Source organism: Sciurus carolinensis, chromosome 2 (assembly GCF_902686445.1).
Source record: "Sciurus carolinensis chromosome 2, mSciCar1.2, whole genome shotgun sequence".
NCBI classification, from domain to species: Eukaryota; Metazoa; Chordata; class Mammalia; order Rodentia; family Sciuridae; genus Sciurus; species Sciurus carolinensis.
This window is the reverse complement of record NC_062214.1, coordinates 101,707,751-101,731,038: the sequence shown is the minus strand read 5'-3', so window position 1 is coordinate 101,731,038 and position 23,288 is coordinate 101,707,751. Positions and strand designations below refer to the sequence as shown.

The 23,288-nt window shown below is 36.4% G+C and overlaps 1 protein-coding gene across 3 annotated transcripts in view; it reads left to right on the top strand.

Moving 5' to 3' along the window:
- Nucleotides 1-17,531, top strand: part of Mapk6 (mitogen-activated protein kinase 6) — a 36,623-nt gene extending 19,092 nt beyond the window's left edge. For all 3 annotated transcript variants that reach the window (XM_047539898.1, XM_047539900.1, XM_047539899.1), the window contains exons 2-6: nucleotides 432-1,617; nucleotides 3,642-3,786; nucleotides 9,546-9,710; nucleotides 13,549-13,750; nucleotides 15,300-17,531. In XM_047539898.1, the coding sequence (XP_047395854.1) occupies nucleotides 1,063-1,617; nucleotides 3,642-3,786; nucleotides 9,546-9,710; nucleotides 13,549-13,750; nucleotides 15,300-16,401 (2,169 nt within the window). In that variant the 5' untranslated portion in view covers nucleotides 432-1,062 and the 3' untranslated portion in view covers nucleotides 16,402-17,531. The remainder of the gene's footprint in view (nucleotides 1-431; nucleotides 1,618-3,641; nucleotides 3,787-9,545; nucleotides 9,711-13,548; nucleotides 13,751-15,299) is intronic.
- Nucleotides 17,532-23,288: the final 5,757 nt, after the last annotated feature.

Here is a 23,288-nt window from a genome sequence, read left to right as displayed (position 1 = left end):
GTTTTATCCCTCAAAAATCTCTAAAGAGTTCTGTTAAAATGTTAGGAACCGGGGCTGGGGAAATAGCTCAGCTGGTAGAGTGCTTGCCTCGTAAGCACAAGGCTCTGAGTTCGATCCTCAGTATCACAAAAAAAAAAAAAAAAAAAAAAAAAAAATGTGAGAAACCATCCCATCCTTGTTGGCATTAAGAAATGCACAACCTGATGAACCCAAGTTTTATAGAGTGTTTTGTAGTGAGATTTGGAGTCCAGACAGCCATGTGTGAATTGCATATTTGAAAGTTCTTTTTGATTAATGGTAATTTAACACTTGACTATGAATAAGTTTAATGCACCAGTAGTGGTTTATTGCTGGTTTGTATCATTTTACAAATTTGAAGGAAACAGTTATTTTCTGTAGTGGTGACTCTTTCCCTTCTTTTCATCCTCCAGGTTGTATCAGAGTAAGATGGACGGTAGCTTTGATTGTGATTGTGGTGAGCTGGAGCCACCTGATCACTAACAAAAGACATCTGTCAACCAACAGTCGCCAGGGCTTCCTGTTGAAATATATAGCAACAAAGGAAGAAAAGAAGCAAAACGGAAATAGTGCTTACCAGCACCTTAGAATGATGCTGCTCAGGACCAGTCCAACACTGAATGTATCTGCACTGTGAGGAGAATGTTCATAGAAGCCTGTTGTGTGCATATTTATTCACATTTTTGTTAAATGTTAAATCGTTTAGCACAGTATATCTGAGTGCATAGTATGTCATTTCATTCCGTTTGAGTTTCTTGAGTGTTTTCTTTAAATGTCTGCAGAGTTGCTGCCCCTTTCTTGAACTATGAGTACTGAAATCTTTTTAAGTCTCAATATGAGTAGAGCTTCTTGAGCTTTAAATCTGAGGGGAACTCAACAGGCCTGGTTGGCATATGCAATGAACATCAAGAAACCATCTTGCTGTGGAAGCATAATTATTTTTCTTCTCCCTTTTTGAAAGATCTTTCCTTTGATGCCAGTTTTCTTCCTTGTTTACACAAGTTCAACAATTCGAAAGGAAAAGGCAATAGTAAGGGTTTCAAAATGGCAGAGAAATTTGAAAGTCTTATGAACATTCATGGTTTTGATCTGGGCTCTAGGTATATGGACTTAAAACCATTGGGTTGTGGAGGCAATGGCTTGGTTTTTTCTGCTGTAGACAATGACTGTGACAAAAGAGTAGCCATCAAGAAAATTGTCCTTACTGATCCCCAGAGTGTCAAACATGCTCTCCGTGAAATCAAAATTATTAGAAGACTTGACCATGATAACATTGTGAAAGTGTTTGAAATTCTTGGCCCCAGTGGAAGCCAGTTAACAGACGATGTGGGCTCTCTTACTGAACTGAACAGTGTTTACATTGTTCAGGAGTACATGGAGACAGACTTGGCTAATGTGCTGGAGCAGGGCCCTTTACTGGAAGAGCATGCCAGGCTTTTCATGTATCAGCTGCTACGTGGGCTCAAGTATATTCACTCTGCAAATGTACTGCACAGAGATCTCAAACCAGCTAATCTTTTCATTAATACTGAAGACTTGGTGCTGAAGATAGGTGACTTTGGTCTTGCACGGATCATGGATCCTCATTATTCCCATAAGGTATGTGAAAAGTCACCTGAAGTTAATTTTTTAACTGATGGTTTCTTTTTTTCTGATATAGATTTACTTTCACAATCTCCCTGTATTGAAATGGTTGAGAGGGATCCTAATTAAATATGCATTCCTGAATGTATATGTTTACATATTATAGTGAAGTTCCGGAGTTTATGGTTATTTACTATAACTGAAATTCTTTTTTTTTTTTTTTTAACTTGTAGATGAGCACAATACCTTTATTTTATTTATTTATTTTTATGTGATGCTGAAGGTCAAACCTAGTGCCTCACACATGCTAGGCACGTGCTATACCACTGAGCCACAATCCCAGCCCTGAAATTCTTGTGTAGTTATTTCAAAGTGGAATATATTTTTTATCTGTTTGGAGCAGCATTTGAGGTCCTACCTGAAGGAAGGATGGGGTGCTAGTCCAACCTTTAGGTCTTATTTTTTTTTTTTTTTGACAGTATACTGTATTATATTTATACCTTTTAAAAAATAAACTGAATTTAGTTTGAAATCTAAATTTGCATAAATAGTTGACAGCTAAATATAGTCAAAAAGATTCTTAGCAACTTTCCCATAGAAAGAGGACTTGCTTTCATGTAAGAATTTTATAGTATTTTTCAAGCAGAACCCTATCCTTTAGTTTTCAATTGAAGTCTAATGTGGGACTGTGACGTATAAAATGTAAAAAGGAAGCTACTCTGGTTATAAAGAATCCCTGAATGCCCTGATTACTTGACTTTCCGTAGCATGTGTCACATTAAGGATATCTTTACTTCATTTAAAAAAAAAAAAAAGAAAGAAAGAAAGGAAGGAAGGACGAAATTGAGTAATTTACTGGGTACAGTGACTCACGCCTGTAATTCCAGTGGCTCAAGAGGCTGAGACAGGAGGATCATGAGTTCAAAGTCAGTCTCAGCAACTTAGCTAGGCACTAAGCAATTCACTGATACCCTGTCTCTAAATAAAATACAAAATAGGGCTGGGGATGTGACTTAGTGGTTGAATGCCCCTGAGTTCAATCCCCAGTACCCCCAATAAAAAGAAAAAGAAAGAAAGAAATTGAGTATTAACTGAAATGGATGCACATCACCCCCCCCCCCCCCCCCCCCCCCCCCACCCCCCCCCCCCCGTACTGGAGATCAAACCCAAGGCCTCCCACATACTAGGCAAGTGCACTACCATTCAGCTACATCCCCAGCCCCTTTACTTTTTATTTTATTTTCAGACACAGTCTTGCTAAGTTGTCCAGGCTAACCTCAAATTTTCGGTCCTCCTGCCTCAGTCTCCCTAGTAGCTCGGATTACAGGAATATGTCACCACACCCAGCAACCATGTCCTCTTTATAGGTGACAATGAAGTCACCTATAAAACACTAAACTAAGAGTTACAGTATCTAACATTTACTTCCCTTTCTAAATGTAACTAGCTTTATCACCTTAAACTGTATGACCTTAATCTGAGTGTAATCACACTGTAAAAATGGAGTTAATATATACCATCATAATTTCTCAGATTTGAGGGTGTATGTTACATAGGTATGTTTTTGTCAAACACTCTGTAAATGTAAAGTAATAAACTAGATTGGTTAGTAATGGGATTTATAGTAGAGCCAGTTCCCATAGGTTGTCAATAAGTAGGTTGGTGCAAGTAGCAACTCTAGTGCCCTTCCCTACCTTTCTCTTTGACTTGAAGAATACCTGATTCTTAATTATCTTGACTTGGAGGGAAAAATAGCTCCTCTTCTGAAACATGTTTTGAATGTGTGGGCTAAAGTTAGCACTAAATTCTTATGGTGTATTTTGGTCAGCAGACTTTCCTGTGATCATCTTATAGGTGGTATATGCTGGGGAAATGTAACTCTTCCTCAAAAGTGTAAGAACCTTAAAAACAAACTTAGAAATCAACAGTGTCATTTTAGGATCGAACAATTTATTGTTTCTTTTTTTTTTGGTGGATCTTTAGTGAAAGTAAAAAAAAAAAAAATTTTTTTTTAAGTATGGTTTTTCTTTCTTGTTTAGGGTCATCTTTCTGAAGGTTTGGTTACTAAATGGTACAGATCTCCACGTCTTTTACTTTCTCCTAATAACTATACTAAAGCCATTGACATGTGGGCTGCAGGCTGCATCTTTGCTGAAATGCTGACTGGTAAAACCCTCTTTGCAGGTTAGTATTATGAAAAATTAGCCCAAAGAGAAATTAACTTTGTAATTATCTATGAAGCAAGATTCATATAAAACGATTTATTATGGTCTGAAATATTAAAAGATGGTGTTTTTATTATTTACAAAATTGAGAAAACTTAGTGACATATTCACTAAGTTGGTCATTTCATAAATTTAGTTAGCACTCTATTGTCTTTTTATATATACCATCTAATTTCCTAAACCTAACTTCATATTTTGTGGATCCATAATATTAATTGGTAATCTGTGTTGATGTCTGATTTGCATAATATTGTCATTCTCTGGTGAAATATTTTAGTTATTGAAAATACAAATTTCTCTGGGTCCCTCCATTATCTTTGTTGCTTGAATTGCCATATCATTTTGAGTGACTGCTGTGATCTTTCAGGAAAAAACAAGTGGTTTTTTTGTTAAATTTGGTGCTATAAAGGAGTCTAAAAATGTGTGAAAGAACTTAGTTAAGGGGCTGGGGAGATAGCTCAGTCGGTAGAGTGCTTGCAAGGCCCTGGGTTTGATCCCCAGCACCCAAAAAAAAAAAAGAACTTAGTTAAGATGAGAAGCAATGTATGAGTTTATGTAAAATTTAATTCTGAATATAAGAGCTGGAAACTTCAGAGTCTCTTAGTGATAGCCAAAAAGGAGGGCAAATAGAGTAAAAAGATTTTTCACTATAAAGAAATAGTAAAGAAGAGAAAAAAATGTTATTGAAGGTTGTTCATATAAAGGAATGAACCTGGTACATTCATGAATCCTTGAGAAAAGTTTGATGAAAGCAAGATAGTCAAATAATAACATGGGTATTTATGACTAGTTAATATGGAGCCAGAATACTTAGTCTCTTAGAAAGTAGGCAGAGGAGTTATTTGGAAAAGTGGGAAGCTGAAGATTTTTTAGTTTGAGAAGTGATATAATAGTGATCTAGGTCCTTTTCTCTTTTTCCTTTTTTTCAGTACTGAGGAGAAGTACCCAGAGGTAGTCTATCACTGAGTTACATCTCTTGCCCTTTTTTAAATTTAGGGTGTTCCTAAGTTGCCCAGCCTGGCCTTGAACTTGGGATCCTCCTGCCTCAACCTCCCAAGTAGCTGGTATTACAGGCATGTCCCACTGCATCCAGCTCCTTTTTTCTCTTTTGACATTCCTTTTTTTTTCTTCTTTTTTTCTTCTTCCCCTTCTGTAACCAGTCTTCAAAGTGGCTGGCTCTCTTCCCATTCCCAGGTTGTGCTAAATGTGGAAGGGTAGGCAGAGTCTGGTTATAAAAGAAAGGTTTATAGAAACACAAGGTTGCATAGGAGAGTAATTGGAGAGAGGATGGTATGTATAAATGCCCCTAAGTATGTTTTATTTGTTGCTATACTCAGCTTACGAAACATTAACCAGTTATTTATCCTCTTTTCCCTGTATTTATCTGAAATTTCTTCTGTGATGTGTGATATTGATTGTATTTCAATTTTAGAAAACTTTGAGATTATACTAGTTAATAAACTGAATAGTTAAGTGGATTGTTTCCTAGGAACAATACTGTGATTAGAGATTACATTCCTGGTATTCGAGTACCTTTCAGCATATGTAAAATAATTATTGTATTATTTGTTGCTATGTAACAACCCAAAATTAATGAATTAAACAATAAACATTTATTATCTTACAGATTCTTTGGGTTAGGAATTTGGGAGTGGCTTAGCTGGGTGGTTCCAGCTCAGGTTTTCTCAGACAAGATGTTGGTCAGGGTGACAGTCAACTGAAGGCTCCACTGGGGCAGGAGGATCCACTTCTGGATAGCTTACTCACATGACTGTTACCAAGAGACCTCAGTTTCTTACCAGGTGGGCTTCTCTGTAGGACTTGCTTGAGTGTCTTCATGGTATGGAAGTTGGCTTTCACCAGAACTAATCACACAAAAGAGCCGGAAGAAAGCCAATATCTTAAAAAATTTTTGTAGTTGATGTGTAATTCACACACAGTTGACTCATTTAAAATGTGTAGTTCAGTATTTAGTGTATTTACATGGTTTTATAATTCATCATTACCATCTAATTTTATAATATTTTCATCCCTCCTAAAGATACTTTGTAACCATTAGCAATCACTTCCCCTACCTCCTAGCAATCAGTAATCTTATTTTCTATCTCTATGGATTTGCCCATTTAAACATTTCATGTAAATAAATCATATAACAGTTGTCATTTGTGACAAGTTTCTTTCATGTGGCAATGTTTTAAAGGTTCATCCATGTTGTGGTATATATTAGTATTTCATTCCTTTTTAATGACCAAATAGTATTCCACTATATGGATATATACCTCATTTTGTTCATCCACTCTTCAGTTGATGGACATTTGAATTAATACTTTTTGACCATGTGAATAATGCTGCTATGAATATTTAAGTTTTTATGTTAATACATGTTTTCAGTTCTCTTGGGTATATATACCTAGGTATGGAATTTCTAGGTGACATACTCAGTGTTTGAAGAGTAGGCAGTTTTCCAAAGCAGGTGTACTATTTTGCATTCCCCTCACTTAAGAATGTGAGGTTTCCAGTTTCTCCACGTTCTCATCAATCCTTAAAGTGTTGTGTTTGATCCTAGTGGGTATGAAATAGTATCACATGTGGTTTTGAATATCATTTCCCTAATAATTTACAATGTTGAACATCTTTCATGTTCTTATTGGCCATTCTTATATCTTCTTTGGAAAATGTCTAGCCAGATCCTTAGCTCATTTTTTTTTTTGGGTGCTGGGGATCGAACCCAGGGCCTTGTGCTTACAAGGCAAGCACTCTACCAACTGAGCTATCTCCCCAGCCCCTCCTTAGCTCATTTTTAAATTGGCTTGTCTTTTTGAAAAATATTCTGGCTATAAATCCCTTATCAGATATGCAATTTACATTTATGTTTTTTCTCAAGCCATGCACAGACTGTCTTTTCCTTCTTGCTGGTATCTTTTGAAACAAAAATTTAATTCCAATGAAGTCTAATCCGAGAAACCATTTTCTAATCCACAGCCATGGATATTTACTCCTGTATTTTCTTCTAAGTTTTAATAGTTTTAACTGTTCACATGTAGGTTTGTGATCCATTCAGTGTTAGATAGTGGTCTAGTTTCATTCTTTCATGTGGATATTTAGTTGTCTCTGCATCATTTGTTTAAAAAGTTTTGTCTCTGCCCATCTAATTATCTTAACACCTTTTTTAAAAATCAGTTGACCATAAATAGAAAATATCTTTTTGTGACCTCATGGCAAAAGTTAATGTCACTTCAGATTATCTTACGCATTAGAAGCCAGTCACTAGTACAGCTCACGCTCAAGGGGAGGGGAGTTGGGTTCTACCCTTTGACAGGAGACATATCAAAGAATTTGTGGACATATTTTAAAACTACCAGAATAATGAATCAGGAATACTAAGGAAACAAATTTAAATCTATAGAATGTAAAAAGCATTATGTCATGCTCCAAGTCAAAGAACTGGGGTCAGTAAATACTGCTGTGTTTATTATACAAAGGTACTTCATGTATTTTAAAATGTTCATTGGACACATTCAGACATCATTCAAATATAGCAGTAAAAAGAACTGGACTTTAGAAAAATCCTAAGTAGCGTAAGAGTAATCATAAAATGATTTGAAAGCTGTAGCTGGTAGTTCCCTTAATAGATATTTTATTGATATTAGATTAACTATTCAATAAAAGCAGCAATAAAAGAGATCTGAGTGGTTATCAGGTGTATGCTGCAAAGGAACAGCAACAAAAAGCAGACTACACCTTGACTGAAATTATTTTTTTACATATAGGAAGTACTGGTCTTATTTCTATGCATTTGTTTTATGTGTAGATTGTCACTCCATCTGTGGTCTTGTTCAGAGCCAATCCCTTTACTTGGGCAGTAGATGTTTTCCCCTCTGATTCTAGGCCAGCATTTCAATTCTTTAGCTTTTTTTTTTTTTTTTTTCTATTGCATCTTTATTTTATCCTCCCATTGAACCCTTTTAAATCAGTATTCAAATACTAGTATGTTTCCAATGTTAAAAAAAAGTCTGTAACCAGGCATGGTAGCACATACCTTTCTTCCCAGCAATTCTGCAAGATCTTGTCTCAGAATGAAAAAAGAACCAGGGATGCAGCTCAGTGGTAAAGTGCCCCTGCGTTCAGTCCCCAGTACAAAAGAAAAAAATTCTTTCCCCTCAACCCACACCCGCCTCAACAACTGCCACACTTTCCCATACTTTTTTTTAAAGTAAATCTCCTTAAAAAAAAAAAAAAAAAATCTGCTGTCTTTAATTCCTCTCTTTATTTTGCCTGGAACCCTCTCTAGTCAGGTTTTGTTCCCTACCAAAAGGTCAAGGTCACCAGTGATTTTTATAATGCTAAATCCCAGGTCAATTCTTTTTTTTTTTGTTTGTTTGTTTTTTTTTTGTTTGTTTTGTTTTGAGACAGGGCCTCACCAAGTTGCTGAGACTGACCTCAAACTTGAGATCCTCCTGCCTCATTCTTTTGAGTTACTGGGATTATAGGCATGTGCTACCACACCTGGCTCAGTTCTCATTTTTATCCATCTCCAGCATTTGTCACAATCTTACCCTTTTTCTTGAAGTGTTTTCCACTAGTCTTTCTGTATACCTCTGTTGATTCTTCCCTTTCCTCCCTGTCCTTTTTTTTTTCCTCCGTAAGTAGTCTGCCAATTCTTTGTCTCTCCTGGCCTAATATAGGATCTTCTAACTAGTTTTCCTGTTCCACTATTTGCTGTTTGTAGGCTTGTTACTATTTAGTAACTAGACTAGTCCGTTTAAAACACAAGTTAGATCATGTCTTTCTCTGCTTAAACTGTAGGGTAAAGCAAACCCTTTGTATTCTGGTACCACTCTGACTTCATCACCTACTATTGCCCCCAGTTACGCTTTTCTAATTGTTTCTGGGACACCCTAAACCCACTTTCTTCTCTGAGCCTTTTCCCATCTTCCTCCTAGGAAAGTGTGGTGAATTCCCTCTTTTCCTTAATCATCCTTTATAAATGAACAACCCTCCTCCCAACAGGGACATTACTCTGCTTTTCTTTGTGGTATTCATTATTTTATGTAGTATGTTTGTAGATTATCCATCTTTGTCCACTAGATTGTAAACGCCATGAAGACGGGAACTTTGTTGTATAGCTGAATTTTCCTGAGTGCTCTGCAAGTAGTAAGAACTAAAAATTTGAATTGAATTTTTAGTAGTGGAAATACAGATAATTTTTTTTTTTGGGGTCACCCATTTAGGCTTTATTTCCCCTTTTATTCTGTTAATAGTGGTTCTGAATTTAAAATGCCAACTGAATCCAAACATAAATATAAAACTACTTGTTGAACAAATCTAGTCCAACCTTTGCTTTTATTGATGATGAAATCAAATCCTAGAGATATTAAGTATTATCTCTAGAGTATAACCAGTTAATTAGTAATATAGCTAAGACTAGGGTCCAAGTTTCTCCTCACCCCCCCCCACTACTTTGGTAATCTTATTATGAGGCCAGACTTCCAAGAGTCAGCTCCTTATGGAAACAAAGCAGCTAAAGTTAAATATATCAGTGAGCAGAAACTGAAATAAATAGGCTAAGTAGAGTGATGATATTCAGAGTGGTGAAACCTGCTAATTAATAATCCAGTTGGAACTGTCCACCTGCTCCACTGGTAATTACAACATTTGTTTATTGCCACATAAACACAGAGCAATGTATTTGTTATATTTGGTATTTTTTACCCTCAGGTGCACATGAGCTTGAACAGATGCAACTGATTTTAGAATCTATTCCTGTTGTACATGAGGAAGATCGGCAGGAGCTTCTCAGTGTAATTCCAGTTTACATTAGAAATGACATGACTGAGCCACACAAACCTTTAACTCAGCTGCTTCCAGGAATTAGTCGAGAAGGTATTGTGACTTCAGAGTAACTATTATGTTAATGCCTGTGTGTGTCTATGTGTAAGCATGGTCTGTATAGGAAACTTTGGGTATACAGCTTTCTCTTGAATAGTCTGTTAACTTAAATACCAAAACCTTCAATTCTTACTTCCTCCTTTTTGGCATGGCCCTTAGACTAGGATCTGTTTCTTCTGAATTATTTTCCAGAGTCCAAAAAATACACCCCTCTCTCCTGGTTCTAACCCCATTTATTCTTTTAGCTTACCTTGATTGCCTGCTGTAGGTGAGTATACTGAATCACCAACTTTTGCTAAGTGAGAGTTGAGTTCTGTGAGGATTATAAGATAAGTGTGGGCATAAATGTCCTTTAAATGTAAAAAAATAATTGAGACAGAGGAAGGCAGAGATGGAGGAAAGAGCAAAATATGTAGAAGTTTGGATTGGTGTTAGGAGTGTTATATGCTAAATGTAAGAAATTGTGCAGGCTTGAAAATAGTAGAAACTTGGAGAGAATCACAACTTCATTGACCACTAAAACAATTTTTATGTCTCAAAATGGAGTGATATAAATAAGATACAGGGCTGGGGATATAGCTCAGTGGGTAGAGTGCTTGCTTCACAAGCACAAGGCCCTGGGTTCGATCCCTAGCACTGCAAAAAACAACAACAACAACAACAAAAAAAACACATTTATATCTTTAAGAATTATTTTGTAAGGGCTTCAGTTCTAGCTTAGTGGTAGACCCCTTACTTAGCATGCCTGAGGCCCTGGATTCAATCCCCAGGACCTTAAAGGCAAACACACACATCCCAAAATGCATCAGTGTCGGACTTGTATTGTTTTCTCATTGGAAAAGTTAGGAATAGTTTCCTAAACCTGTTAAGTTTTCTCTTAAATTTTTATCTATTTTTCCTATCACCCACTCTCATCAATTATGTGGTACAGTGTAATGTATATTAAAGTGTATAATGTAACAAGTATTTTGAAAATACACCATCTTTTTTTCCTCAAATCTACTTGGAACTTATAAATACCCAAATTATAAGGAAGCATCTGTATATAATTTTAGTATTTCTAAATTTCTTCCCAGTTTTCAAGTCTCTCTTTAGTCAAATTCTTAGCTTATTTGCACCTAACTTTGTAGTCACTGTTATGACATCCTTGTTTGTAACTGAACAGTGTCATATAAGTTAATTTGACTTTGCCTCAGTCAAAAGCATCTTTAAAGCATCTTTAAAACGCAGGCTTAAATCAGAATTCAGAGTTGGGGTGGGAAGCAGGGAGGGTGTCTAATTTTAAAATTGTACAACTGTGACCCTACTCAGCCTGGTTGAGAGATATTTCTCAGGTAACCTGGATCTGCTTCAGAGTCATTGTCATGCATTCAGAGCCTTTTTTTTTTGTACTAGGAATTGAACCCGGGGTGCTTAACCACTGAGCCACATCCCCAGCCCTTTTAGTTTTTTTAGTTAGAGACAGGGTCTTGCTGAGTTGCTTAGAGCTCACTAAGTCGCTGAGGCTTCATGGTCACTATTGCTAATCTTACTGAAAGAGGACATTGCTCTTGAAGCATTTATAATCTTGCTTAATAATGCTCTTGAATCTTTGTTTTCTCTACCCTCATTAGGGAGGATTATGTCTCATTCAGCTTTGAACCAAGCTGAATATTTGTCTGATGGTGAGATTTTCATAGATATTCGATGTCTTTGATAATGGGTTTATTGAATTAACCATTGATGTTCACATGTAGCAGAACTGTGTTTGCATTCAGTGGGTGCAGTGCAGAGTGGGTAACATTCCAGACTAAAGGTTTATTGCTCTGCACTGTTTTCTTCATGGGTAACATTGGAGTTCTGTTTTTGGAAAGAGGACCTTCAAAGGCAAGGGGACTTGTTAAAATACATATTCTCTCCCTGTATTGTTTATAATCTACAGAAATAAACAGGATTAAACACATACGAATGAATATATAAGACGGCTAGGAACCCTACTCTGATTAATATCTTTAAGTGAATACTCTCTACTTCTCATCCTTTTCAAGCTAAGTATTTCTATATCTTAGCACCCTAGTACCACTGTAGCAAATTTACTGATCTTCTCTGGAGCAGTGGTGTCCAATAGAACTTTCTACACAGATGAAAATGTTTTGTATTTCTACAGTTGAGCATACCTGGCTACTTTTCTTTCCCGTTGTTCCCTCTTTCCACCTACTGCCTGTAGTTCCCAGATGCTAGGGACTTCATAGAATGTTTTCCTTGTGTAGTTAAATATATTTCCCTTAACTTAAAGAATGTGATTATGCTGGGTCAGCCATCTGTAACTCTTCGCCTTCCAGTTTCTCTTGTTTTGGTATGTGTGGCCCCAGAGCTGAGATGACCTCTTTTGCAGAGGAACCACTGATACATTATGAAATTACTTTCTAGATAAGGGAAAATAAGAAGAGTGAGAGAGAAATAACAGGGAACATAAGAAGGACCCTCAGACCTTAGCCCCTGAGGGGCTTGAGTAGCAATGAGGCTTAGGTTTCTTCTTTTTGGTCCTTATTGGGCTGATGGCAAGGTTGATTGAGATATTGTAAAACATCTATAAGCATGTCAGCTGTTGATGTTAATGAGAAGTTGGGAATCAAGAATAAGGGTCCCTTCTAGAGTACAGGTTAGTTTTAGAGGAACTTTCTTTCCCTTTGAAGTAGAAGATAAGAATAAGAGGACGTGTGAAGCTGGTTGCAGTGGCGCGTAGCTGTAATCCCAGTGACTTAGGCTGAAGCAGGAGGATCACAAGTTCAAAACCAACCTCAGCAACTTAGTGAGACCCTAAGTAACTCAGCGAGACTCTGTCTCTGAATAAAATATAAAAAGGGCTGGGGATGTGGCTCAGTGATTAAGTGCCCCTGGGTTCAATCCCTGGTACCAAGAAAAATAAAAAAGATGACATGTGAAATGTTCAAAATAGCAAGTGCTAAATTGAAATTCCACAGTATGAATTTGTACTGAACCAGATGTGATATTGCATATAGTTTTCATCAGCATTTTATATGGCTGAGAGAGGAGAGAAAGAAGATGGTGCAGGTGATCCAGGGTTGAAGATGGATCATAATGCATAGTAGTGTGTGGGTGGTAGGGGCAGCCTGAGGTTAGGTAAAGATTTAGGAAGGCCTGACAGACTAGTTAATGGAAAAAATTTGGTGTATGGTTAGTCCTTCTAGAATCCTAAGATGATTAAGTGTAATGTGTAAACTATGCTAGAGTGTGATTAAGGTAAGACAGCAGCATCTAGTCAGTGAAGGAAGGGGAAGGGAGAAAGAAAGGCTTTTATTAAGACCAGACACTATGCCTTACATTTTTATACATGATGAAATTACAGTTTAGCAAGTTCTTAAACTACTTCTGGCTTGTCTAACACTACACAACTAGTAATTTAGTTAAGCTAGTGAGTTAAAGAGCAGGGAATAAGACCTAGGTATTAGGTTAAACCATATTAAATTGCTGTTATTTGACCATTTGACAAAGACAGCAATTTCATAGCGTTTAACTTCATCTATCCCTTTTCTTCATAACTGGCCATAATAAGATTGGAGTACATTTCAAGTATTTACCATGTTGAGAGAAGGAATGGCCTTTATTTTTAATCAATCAAGTAATTTTATTTCTCTGACAAATATTAACTTACCTTTAATTATAATCTGTTTTTTCCCAGTTGGTAGACCTCTTAAGTACAGTTAAGATGCTTTGTTCCTATTGTATAGTAGGAAGTGGTAAAGTAGTCACTCACCTGGTTATTTTATTAAATGAGACCAACAGTTTCAGTTTTTCTACAAATCAAAATTTCTGCCCTTTTTCACTGCAGCACTGGATTTCCTGGAACAAATTTTGACATTTAGCCCCATGGATCGGTTGACAGCAGAGGAAGCACTCTCTCATCCTTACATGAGTATATATTCTTTTCCAATGGATGAGCCAATTTCAAGCCATCCTTTTCACATCGAAGATGAAGTTGATGATATTTTGCTTATGGATGAAACTCACAGTCACATTTATAACTGGGAAAGGTAAATTGATTCTAAATTTAACAAACAGTGACCCAAAATGTTTAAATTATATATGATAAGACAGTGTAAAAGTCTAAGTTTTTTAACAATGGCACTTTTGGATTTCTTGTGAAACTTACTACTGTCTTTAAATAGCCTTTAGGTAACTTAAAGACTTAATAGTTACTGGCTAGGGAATAGATAATGGAAAAAGTTGAAGGCTCTTTTGAAAGTCTTTTAAGGAATGTAAATTAAGTTTTTAAAATGTGAAATTTGGAAATCTGAACCATAAAATTCACAAATTTAAGATGCTGTGTTACAATACAATCTTGATTTTTTTTATCCCCCTGGGGATGGAACCCAGAGCCTTGTAAGGGATGCCCTTTGCCTCTGAGCTATACCTCCACCCCAAGAATGATATGATGTGTCAGTTAAGAGAATATCACATTGTGTAACATACATAGTTTTTTGTTTTGTTTTTTTCTATTCAGGTTATGGGAGTCCAGTAAACCTTCACTTCTAGTCTGTTTTAATTATCAGAATGAAAGTTTATAAGGTACCTGAGATTAGATATCTTGCATTTTGTGGCCATAAAGTATCTGTGGAATTAAACTATAGACAGGCCAGCCACCTGAATATTTATATGCAGTTATATGAATGAAAGAATAGATAGAAACAGAGAAATGATATTTGGTCTTTTTTAGGAGTAGAAGACTCAGTTCTTCACGGAAATTAAAGATTCTATTGCAGTTATCAAATGTGATCTCTTAGTGTTTTGCATAGTAATAGATCTTACCTGTCTTTTTATTTTTTATTATTATTTTTTGGTACTGAGGATTGAACTCAGGCACACTTAACCACTGAGCCACATCCCCATCCCATTTTCTACATTTTGAAATGGTGTCTCATTAAGTTGCTTAGGGTCTCGCCACATTGCTGAGACTGACCTGGAGCTCACAATCCCCTGCCTCAGGCTCCCATGTCCTTAGGATTACAGGCATGCACCACCTTGCCTGGTTTACCTATCTTATTAAGATTATAAATTGTAGCCGAGTGTGGTGTCTCACACTTGTAACCCCAGCAGCTCAGGAGAGTGAGGCAGGAGGATTGCAGGTTTGAAGCCAGCCTCAGCAACTTAGCAAGGCTGTAAGCAACCTAGTAAGACCCTGTCTCAAAATAAATAATAGGGGCTGGAGTTGTAGCTCAGTGGTACAGCGCTTGCCTAGCATGTATGAGGGCACTGGGTTTGAGCCTCAGCACCACATAAAATAAATAAAATAAAAGCATTGTGTCCATCTATGACTTAAAAAAAAATTAATAAAAAATAAAAAGGACTATGGCTGTGGCTCAGTGGTTAAATGCCCTTGAGTTTAATCCCTGACACCAAAAGAAAGGAGGAAGTTGAGGGAGGGAGGAAAGAAAGAAAAGAATGATTTTAAGTTTAGTGAGGCAAAGAAGGCTCATGACTTACTGTTAATTGTAGATCTAGCACAGTGCTTTCACATAACAGACACTCAGTGAATTTGAAAATGAAATCATACATGGATTAACACTAGTGTATTATTTTCAGGTATCATGATTGTCAGTTTTCAGAACATGATTGGCCTATACATAACAACTTTGATATTGATGAAGTTCAGCTTGACCCAAGAGCTCTATCTGATGTCACTGATGAAGAAGAAGTACAAGTTGATCCTCGAAAATATTTGGATGGAGATCGAGAAAAGTATCTGGAGGATCCTGCTTTTGATACCAATTACTCTACTGAGCCTTGTTGGCAGTACCCAGATCATCATGAAAACAAATATTGTGATCTAGAGTGCAGCCATACTTGTAACTACAAAACAAGGTCATCATCATATTTAGATAATTTAGTTTGGAGAGAGAGTGAAGTTAATCATTATTATGAACCCAAACTTATTATAGATCTTTCCAATTGGAAAGAACAAAGCAAAGAAAAATCTGATAAGAAAGGCAAGTCAAAATGTGAAAGGAATGGATTGGTTAAAGCCCAGATAGCGCTAGAGGAAGCATCACAGCAACTGGCTGAAAAAGAAAGGGAAAAGAATCAGGGATTTGATTTTGATTCCTTTATTGCAGGAACTATTCAACTTAGTTCACAACATGAGCCTACTGATGTTGTTGATAAATTAAATGACTTGAATAGCTCAGTGTCCCAGCTAGAGTTGAAAAGTTTGATATCAAAGTCAGTAAGCCGAGAAAAACAGGAAAAAGGAATGGCAAATTTGGCTCAGTTAGAAGCCTTGTACCAATCTTCTTGGGATAGCCAGTTTGTGAGTGGTAGGGAGGAATGTTTTCTCATCAATCAGTTTTGTTGTGAGGTCAGGAAGGATGAACAGGTTGAGAAGGAAAACACTTACACCAGTTACTTGGACAAGTTCTTTAGCAGGAAAGAAGATACTGAAATGCTAGAAACTGAGCCAGTAGAGGATGGGAAGCTTGGGGAGAGAGGAAATGAAGAAGGATTTCTGAACAACAGTGGGGAGTTCCTTTTTAACAAGCAGCTTGAATCCATAGGCATCCCACAGTTTCATAGTCCAGTGGGGTCACCACTCAAGTCAATCCAGGCCACGTTAACACCTTCTGCTATGAAATCTTCCCCTCAAATTCCTCATAAAACATACAGCAGCATTCTGAAACATCTGAACTAAAACACTCAGCAGACATTTCTTTGTATTCTTCATGAAATGTGTTTGTCTTTTTTTTATTACTAGTGTTTAAGTCATTTTTTACTTGAATCAGATGGTGTCATTTAGTAAGGATTTTTATTAGTTCTTGGTTTTTAAAATCCAGAATTTTTTTCTACATGAGATAGTTTTCATTTTAACTGGCATGTCATTTGCACACAAAAAAGAATAGAGCAAAATAATGCAATGCAGGAGGAGACAAAAGAAATGCACTAAGACAAGTAAAAAACATTCTCTCATAGAACAATGATCTGTTTTACAGGAAACAAAAATCTTGCCTTGAAATTTACACAGTGAGACTGTACATAACTGCATGAAAATATCTATTTTTTTCCTAAAACATTTTTCATTCATTAGTATTTTCCAGCTTTTCATACTGTACACATTTCTTAAAACACATGATACCAGCAGCAACTGAAAATGAATGCCGAATTTGGTACACATGTGTTATCTACCTCAAGGTAACAAAAGTATGTGGCAAAACATATACCACCCATAGTGCTTCACAATATGCACTTCTATTTAGCCAGCGTTTATTGTAGTAAACTATTAAGACTCATTGTTTATAAATGTTCTGGTATTCATTCTTTATAGTGAAGTGTTAATACATCACATCTTATTTATTTTAGCAAATCAGTATATTTTCTGTATTTAATTATAAAATTAACTTAGTTTTAAAATTTTATTTGCAACTACACTTTTTCCATTTGGCACTATGGTTTGTTGCCTGCCTAGCTGAATATATAATATCAGCTTATCCTAAGGCTGTCCACGTACTTAATTTACTTAAGTGTTCATTTTTAAGTAAAGTACTCACTGTGTATAGGAATTTGTATTTTGGAGGTGCTTGATCTATCTACAAAGAAAATTAGGAATTACTTTATTATAAAATGCTCCTAGAAGTCTTAATTGTGTTTATTTTTTAAAAATACTGTAATGTTAGACTTGTGTGCATGGAAGTAATTAAGGTACATCATTATTGTAGTTTAAAAGTTGTACATGATAAGACATTTTTTTGTTTTTACTGTATGTTTTTACCGAATGATCTAGTCCCCATCCCAAAGCAAGCATGAATAAACTTAGGTTAAATGTAGCATGTGGCATCGCAGTCTCTTAGAATTTGTTTCATCTATTTTATTTTACTGAATACTATCTGTATCTTTGGCTATCCTGTTTGAAGAAAAAGGACAAATAAAACATGGCCAGCAAATATGGCTCCTGTTTCACTTTTTAGGTAATGACAATTATCTGTTAGAAGGAAAATTACTACCAGACTTTAGCTCCAGTCCTTAATTGTAGCTTTAAATTGTTAGTCTGAAGGCTGAGAAGGAAAAGGTCATTTTGTCTTCACACAGAATCTTACATTGACTTCACACTTCAAAATGGGATAAAGCTTTATATATTTGAACATTTATGTGGAATAGGCGTGGAAAGTATGAACTATGTAGAGAACGTGTAAGTGTATTTACTGTACAAATACACTTTTATCTTCCCATTTGCAATTCCTTTGAGTATATAGCCAGAATTGGGATTGCTGTGCCATAAGATAGCTCTTTGAGAAGCTGCTATATTTTTTCCCATAGTGACCACCATTTTACAGTATCACTAACAGTACATAGGGTTTCATTTTCTCCATATCCTTGCCAACACTTTTTTTTTGGACTGCGGTTTGAACCCAGGGTCACTTTACCACAGAACCAAGTCCCCAGCCCTTTTTTTTTATTTTTATTTTGGGGCATGGTCTTGCTAAGTTGCTGAGGTTGGCCTTGAACTTGTGATCTTCCTGCCTCAGTCTCCTAAACCACTGGGATTACCGGTGTGCCACCGTGCCCAGTCTTTTTTAGCGGGGTGAGGGGGATATTCTCATTGGAGTTTTGGTTTGCATTTCCCTAATGATGTATTATACATCTGTTTGTATGCTTTTTGGCCATTGATATGTCATCTCTGGAGAAATGTCTTTTCAAGTTCTTTGCTTATTTTTATATTGGATTGTTTTTGTTTAGTTGTAGGAGTTATTTATTCCAGATATTAACCTCTTATGATATTGTAGTTTGCAAATTTTTTCTCTATTTGTAGACTGCCTTTTTGTTTTGTTTCATAGAAGCTAAATTCGATAGTGTCACTTATTTTTGCTCTTGTTGCCTGCGCTTTTGGTGTCATATCCAAGAAATCATGGCCAAATCCAATGTCATGAAGCTTTCTGTGTTGTATAATTTCAGGCTTAGATTCTTTTGTTTGTGTTGATTTTTGTATACAGCGCAAAGTTAATGTCCAGCTTGATTCATTTGTGTGTGAATATCAAATATTATTTGTTGAAGATTATCTTTTCCCCACTATGTAGCCTTGGCATCTTTATTGGGGATTATTTGACCATGTATGGTAGAGTTTGTTTCTGTTTTTTTTTTTCCCTTTTTTCTCTGTTCTCATACAATGTCCTACTTTGTTTCTTGTCAGTGTTTTCGACAACCACCCTGCTCTCTTGGATACCATCTGCATGGAATGACTTCCCATCTTTTTCATCTTCAGCCTGTGCATGCCCTTGTACTTACAACGATTCCCTTTTAGATGGCACACAGATTGTTAAGTTTATTTAGCCACTTTGTCATCCAGTTTTCTATGTCTACTAGTCATTTTGTCTACTTTTACTCTTTTGCTACCTGCCTTTGTGATTTTTTAAGTAATGTGCTTTCATTCCTTTCTCATTTTGTTTTGGGCATCTTCCACAGGTTATTCTCTTTGTGGTTAGCATGGGGATTACATAAAACATCATGGTTATAAACAATCAACTTGAAACTGATAGCAACTTCAACTACATACAAAACTCCTTTACATCTTTCCTTATGTTATCAAGTTTACAAATTACATCTTTTTATATTTTGTACCCGATAAGTTTTATAGTTGTAAGTTAGTCTTTTATACTTTTATAATTACATACCAACAGGATCAAGTAGTAGTATAGGGTCTGTATATTTACCTTTTACCCAAGAGCTTTATCTTTTGTATGCTTTCATGTTGCTATCTAGCATCCTTTTGTTTCTTTTTGGAGGATTCCCTTTTTATGTGCTTTTACAATGTAAGATTTTGTAAGCATGCAGGTTTTTTTTTTTTTTAGTTATACATGACAATAGAATATATTTTGACACGTACATACATGGAGTATAACCTCCCATTCTTGTGGTTGTACATGATGTGGCGTTACACTGGTTGTGTATTCATAAATGATCGTAGGAAAGTGATATATGATTCATTCTGTCTTTCCCATCCCCATCCCTCATCCCTTTCCCCCACAACCCCTGTCTAATCCAGTGAACTTCCTCCCCTTCTCCTCACCCCACATTGTGAGTCAGCATTTGCATATCAGAGAAACCATTTGACCTTCAGTTTTTTGAGATTGGTTTATTTCACTTAGCATGATAGCCTCTGGTTCCATCCATTTACTGGCAAATGCCATAATTTCCTTCTTTATGACTGAGTAATATTCCATTGTGTATATGTACCACAGTTTGTTTACACATTCATCTATTGAAGGTCACCTAGGTTGGTTCCATACCTTAGCTGTTGTGAATTGAACTGCTATGAACCTTGATGTGGCTACATCACTATAGTATGCTGATTTTAAGTCCTTTGGGTATATGCCAAGGAGTGGGATAACTGGGTAAGTCCTTTGGGTATATGCCAAGGAGTGGGATAACTGGGTCAAATGGTTCCATTCCAAGTTTTCCTTTTTTGGGAGGGGGACAGTTTGCTGTGTATTGAACTCAGGCACTCAGCCACTGAGCCACATCCCCAGCCCTGTTTTGTATTTTATTTAGAGACAGGGTCTCACTGAGTTGCTTAGCGCCTTGCTCTTGCTGAGGCTGGCTTTGAACTCTTGATCCTTCAGTCAGCCTCCTGAGCCACTGAGATTACAGGTGTGCACCACTGTGCCTGGCTCATTCCAAGTTTTCTGAGGAATCTCCCTACTGCTTTTCAGAGTGGGTGCACCAATTTGCAGTCCCACCAGCAATGTATGACCACCTTTTCCCCCACATTCTTGCCAATGTTTGTTACTTGTATTCCTGATAATTACCATCCCAACCAGAGTGAGGTGGAATCTCAGAGTAGTTTTAATAATTTGCATTTCTCTAACTGCTGGAGATGTTGAACATTTTTTCATACATTTTTTGACCAATTATTTCTTCTATGAAGTGCCTGTTCAGTTCCTTTACCCATTTATTGATTGGGTTTGTGTGTGTGTATGTGTTAAGTTTTTTGTTCTTTATGTATCCTGGAGATTAATGCTCCATCTGAAGTGCAGGTGGCAAAGATTTTCTCCCATATTATAGGCTCTCCATGTTCTGTGAAGAAGATTTTTTAGTTTGATACCATTCCATTTTTTGATTCTTGATTTGACTTCTTGCTCTTTGGGGATCTTATTGAGGAATTTGTTTCCTAAGCCAACACGATGGAGATTTGGGCCTACTTTTTCTTCTAGGCACAGGGTCTCTGGTGTAATGCCTCAGTTCTTGGTTCACTTAGAGTTGAGTTTTGTGCAGGGTGAGAGATAGGGGTCTAATTTCATTTTACATATGGATTTCCAGTTTTCCCAGCACCATTTCTTGAAGAGGCTGTCTTTTCTCCAATGTATGTTTATGGTGCCTTTGTCTAGTATAAGATAACTGTATTTATGTGGGTTTGTCTCTGTGTCTTCCATTCTGTACCGTTGGTCTTCATGTTTGTTTTGGTGCCAATACCATGCTGTTTTTGTTACTATAACTCTGTGAATAATTTAAGGTTTGGTATTATGATGCCTCCTGCTTCACTTCTCTCACTAAGGATTGCTTTGGCCATTCTGGGTCTCTTATTTTTCCAAATGAATTTCAAGACTTCCAAATGAATCTTATGACTGTCTTTTCTGTTTCTATGAAGAACGTCATCAGAACCTTAATAGGAATTGCATTAAACCTGTATAGCGCTCTTGGTAGTATGACCATTTTGACATTATTAATTCTGCCTGTCTAAGAATATGGGAGGTCTTTTCATCTTCTAAGCTCTTCAATTTCTTTCTTTAGTGTTCTGTAGTTTTCATTGTAGAGGTCTTTCACCTCTTTTCTTAGATTGATTCCCAAATATTTTCTTTGAGGCTGCTGTGAATGGGATAGTTTTCCTAATTTCTCTTTCAGTTGCTTGATCACTGATGTATAGGAACACGATTTATGGGTGTTAATTTCATGTCCTGCAACTTTACTGAATTCACTTAGCGTTCTAGGAGTTTTCTTGTGGAGTTTTTTAGGTCTTCTAAATGTAGAATCATATTATCAGCAAATAAGGATAATTTGAGTTCTTCTACTATTTGTATCACTTTCTTTCTTCTGTCTAATTGCTCTGGCTAGAGTTTCCAGGACTGCATTGAATAGAAGTGGTGAAAGAGGGCCTCCCTGTCTTGTTCCAGTTTTTAGAGGAAATGCTTACAGTTTTTCTCCATTTAGAATGATAAACATGCATATTTTTAAACTGGCATTTTTCACTCAGTGTGTACTGTTTATGTTGATACATGTGGCTTTAGTTTCATTTTAATTCTACATTGCAATGTGGGTCCATTTTAAAAATGACATCTCCCAAGGTTTTGCTCCTACGAACATCTTTGTAGTGAGAATTCTCCTGAACATGTGTATCTTCATATCTATATCTATATATCTAGAAGAATTGCAGGATACATATCTCAAAGTCTATGAGATACCATATTGCTGCCCAAAAGTGAATGTACTGATTTTTGCCAGCACTAAGTTTCCATTCATCCCTGTCCTCCTAAATGAGAAACCAAAGCTTTTCCATTCATTTGATCATACCCAGACTTGCTGGATTCAATTTACTCTAACTACATTAGGAATCAAATTTTCTAATTGCAAACAACTGTATGACAGAAAACCATCTTACACTTTAGGGATCCTTATTTCTCTGCCTCAGTGATGTTGATATTATATTGTTATTGCCTATTGCTCCGGTTGTAACTTAGAAACGGAGTTTAAATCTTTAAGGCTGAGCCAATTATAGTCAAGCTCTGCATAATGCCATTTCTGTCAAATGACAGCTCATGATGGTAGTCCCATAGAATTAAAATGGAGCTGAAAAATTCCTATTACTGGTGACCTAGTAGCCTATGCTTGACACATTTGTGGTGATGCTTGTGTAAACAAATCTTCAGTGTCAGAAAAGTATAGCATAGTTATTTATATTACTATAACAATAACATGTTATTGGTTTTTCTATTTATTATTTTAGCATGTGCTCCTATTTAAGAAGTTTAAAAAACCTTATGTGTTATGGGAACAGTAGCCTCATGCATTTGGAGTTCACTGCATCTCAAGTTCATTAGGCCACACAGGGCTGGGGATTTGGCTCAGTGATAGAGCACTTACGTAGCATGTCTAGGCCTTGGGTTCAATCCACACTACTGGCACAGGATGGGGGATAGAAGCCTCTTTGAGTGACTGACCTGTACCATCTGGGTTTGGGTCAGTACACTAAGATGTTTGTATGACAACAAAGTTGCCCAACAGCATTTCTCAGAACATGTTCCTGACATTAAGCAATGTATAACTATATAATTGATGCCATGGCCCATATCTAAGGAGTAAGAGTAGAGCATCATGAATCAAATAATATTTCAAAATAAAACTCAAGATGTGTCACTTTGCTTCTAGGTTAAAAAACGATTGCATAGTATTATTCCTTACAAAATTGTTTTATTTTAAAAGTACTCTTTTTAATCAAATACTGTGGCATTACATAGAGTACATTTGATTAATGAATGTTATCAAGCAGACTGGACCACTCACCTCTTTATCAGCCTTTTTGGTACCCATTTACTA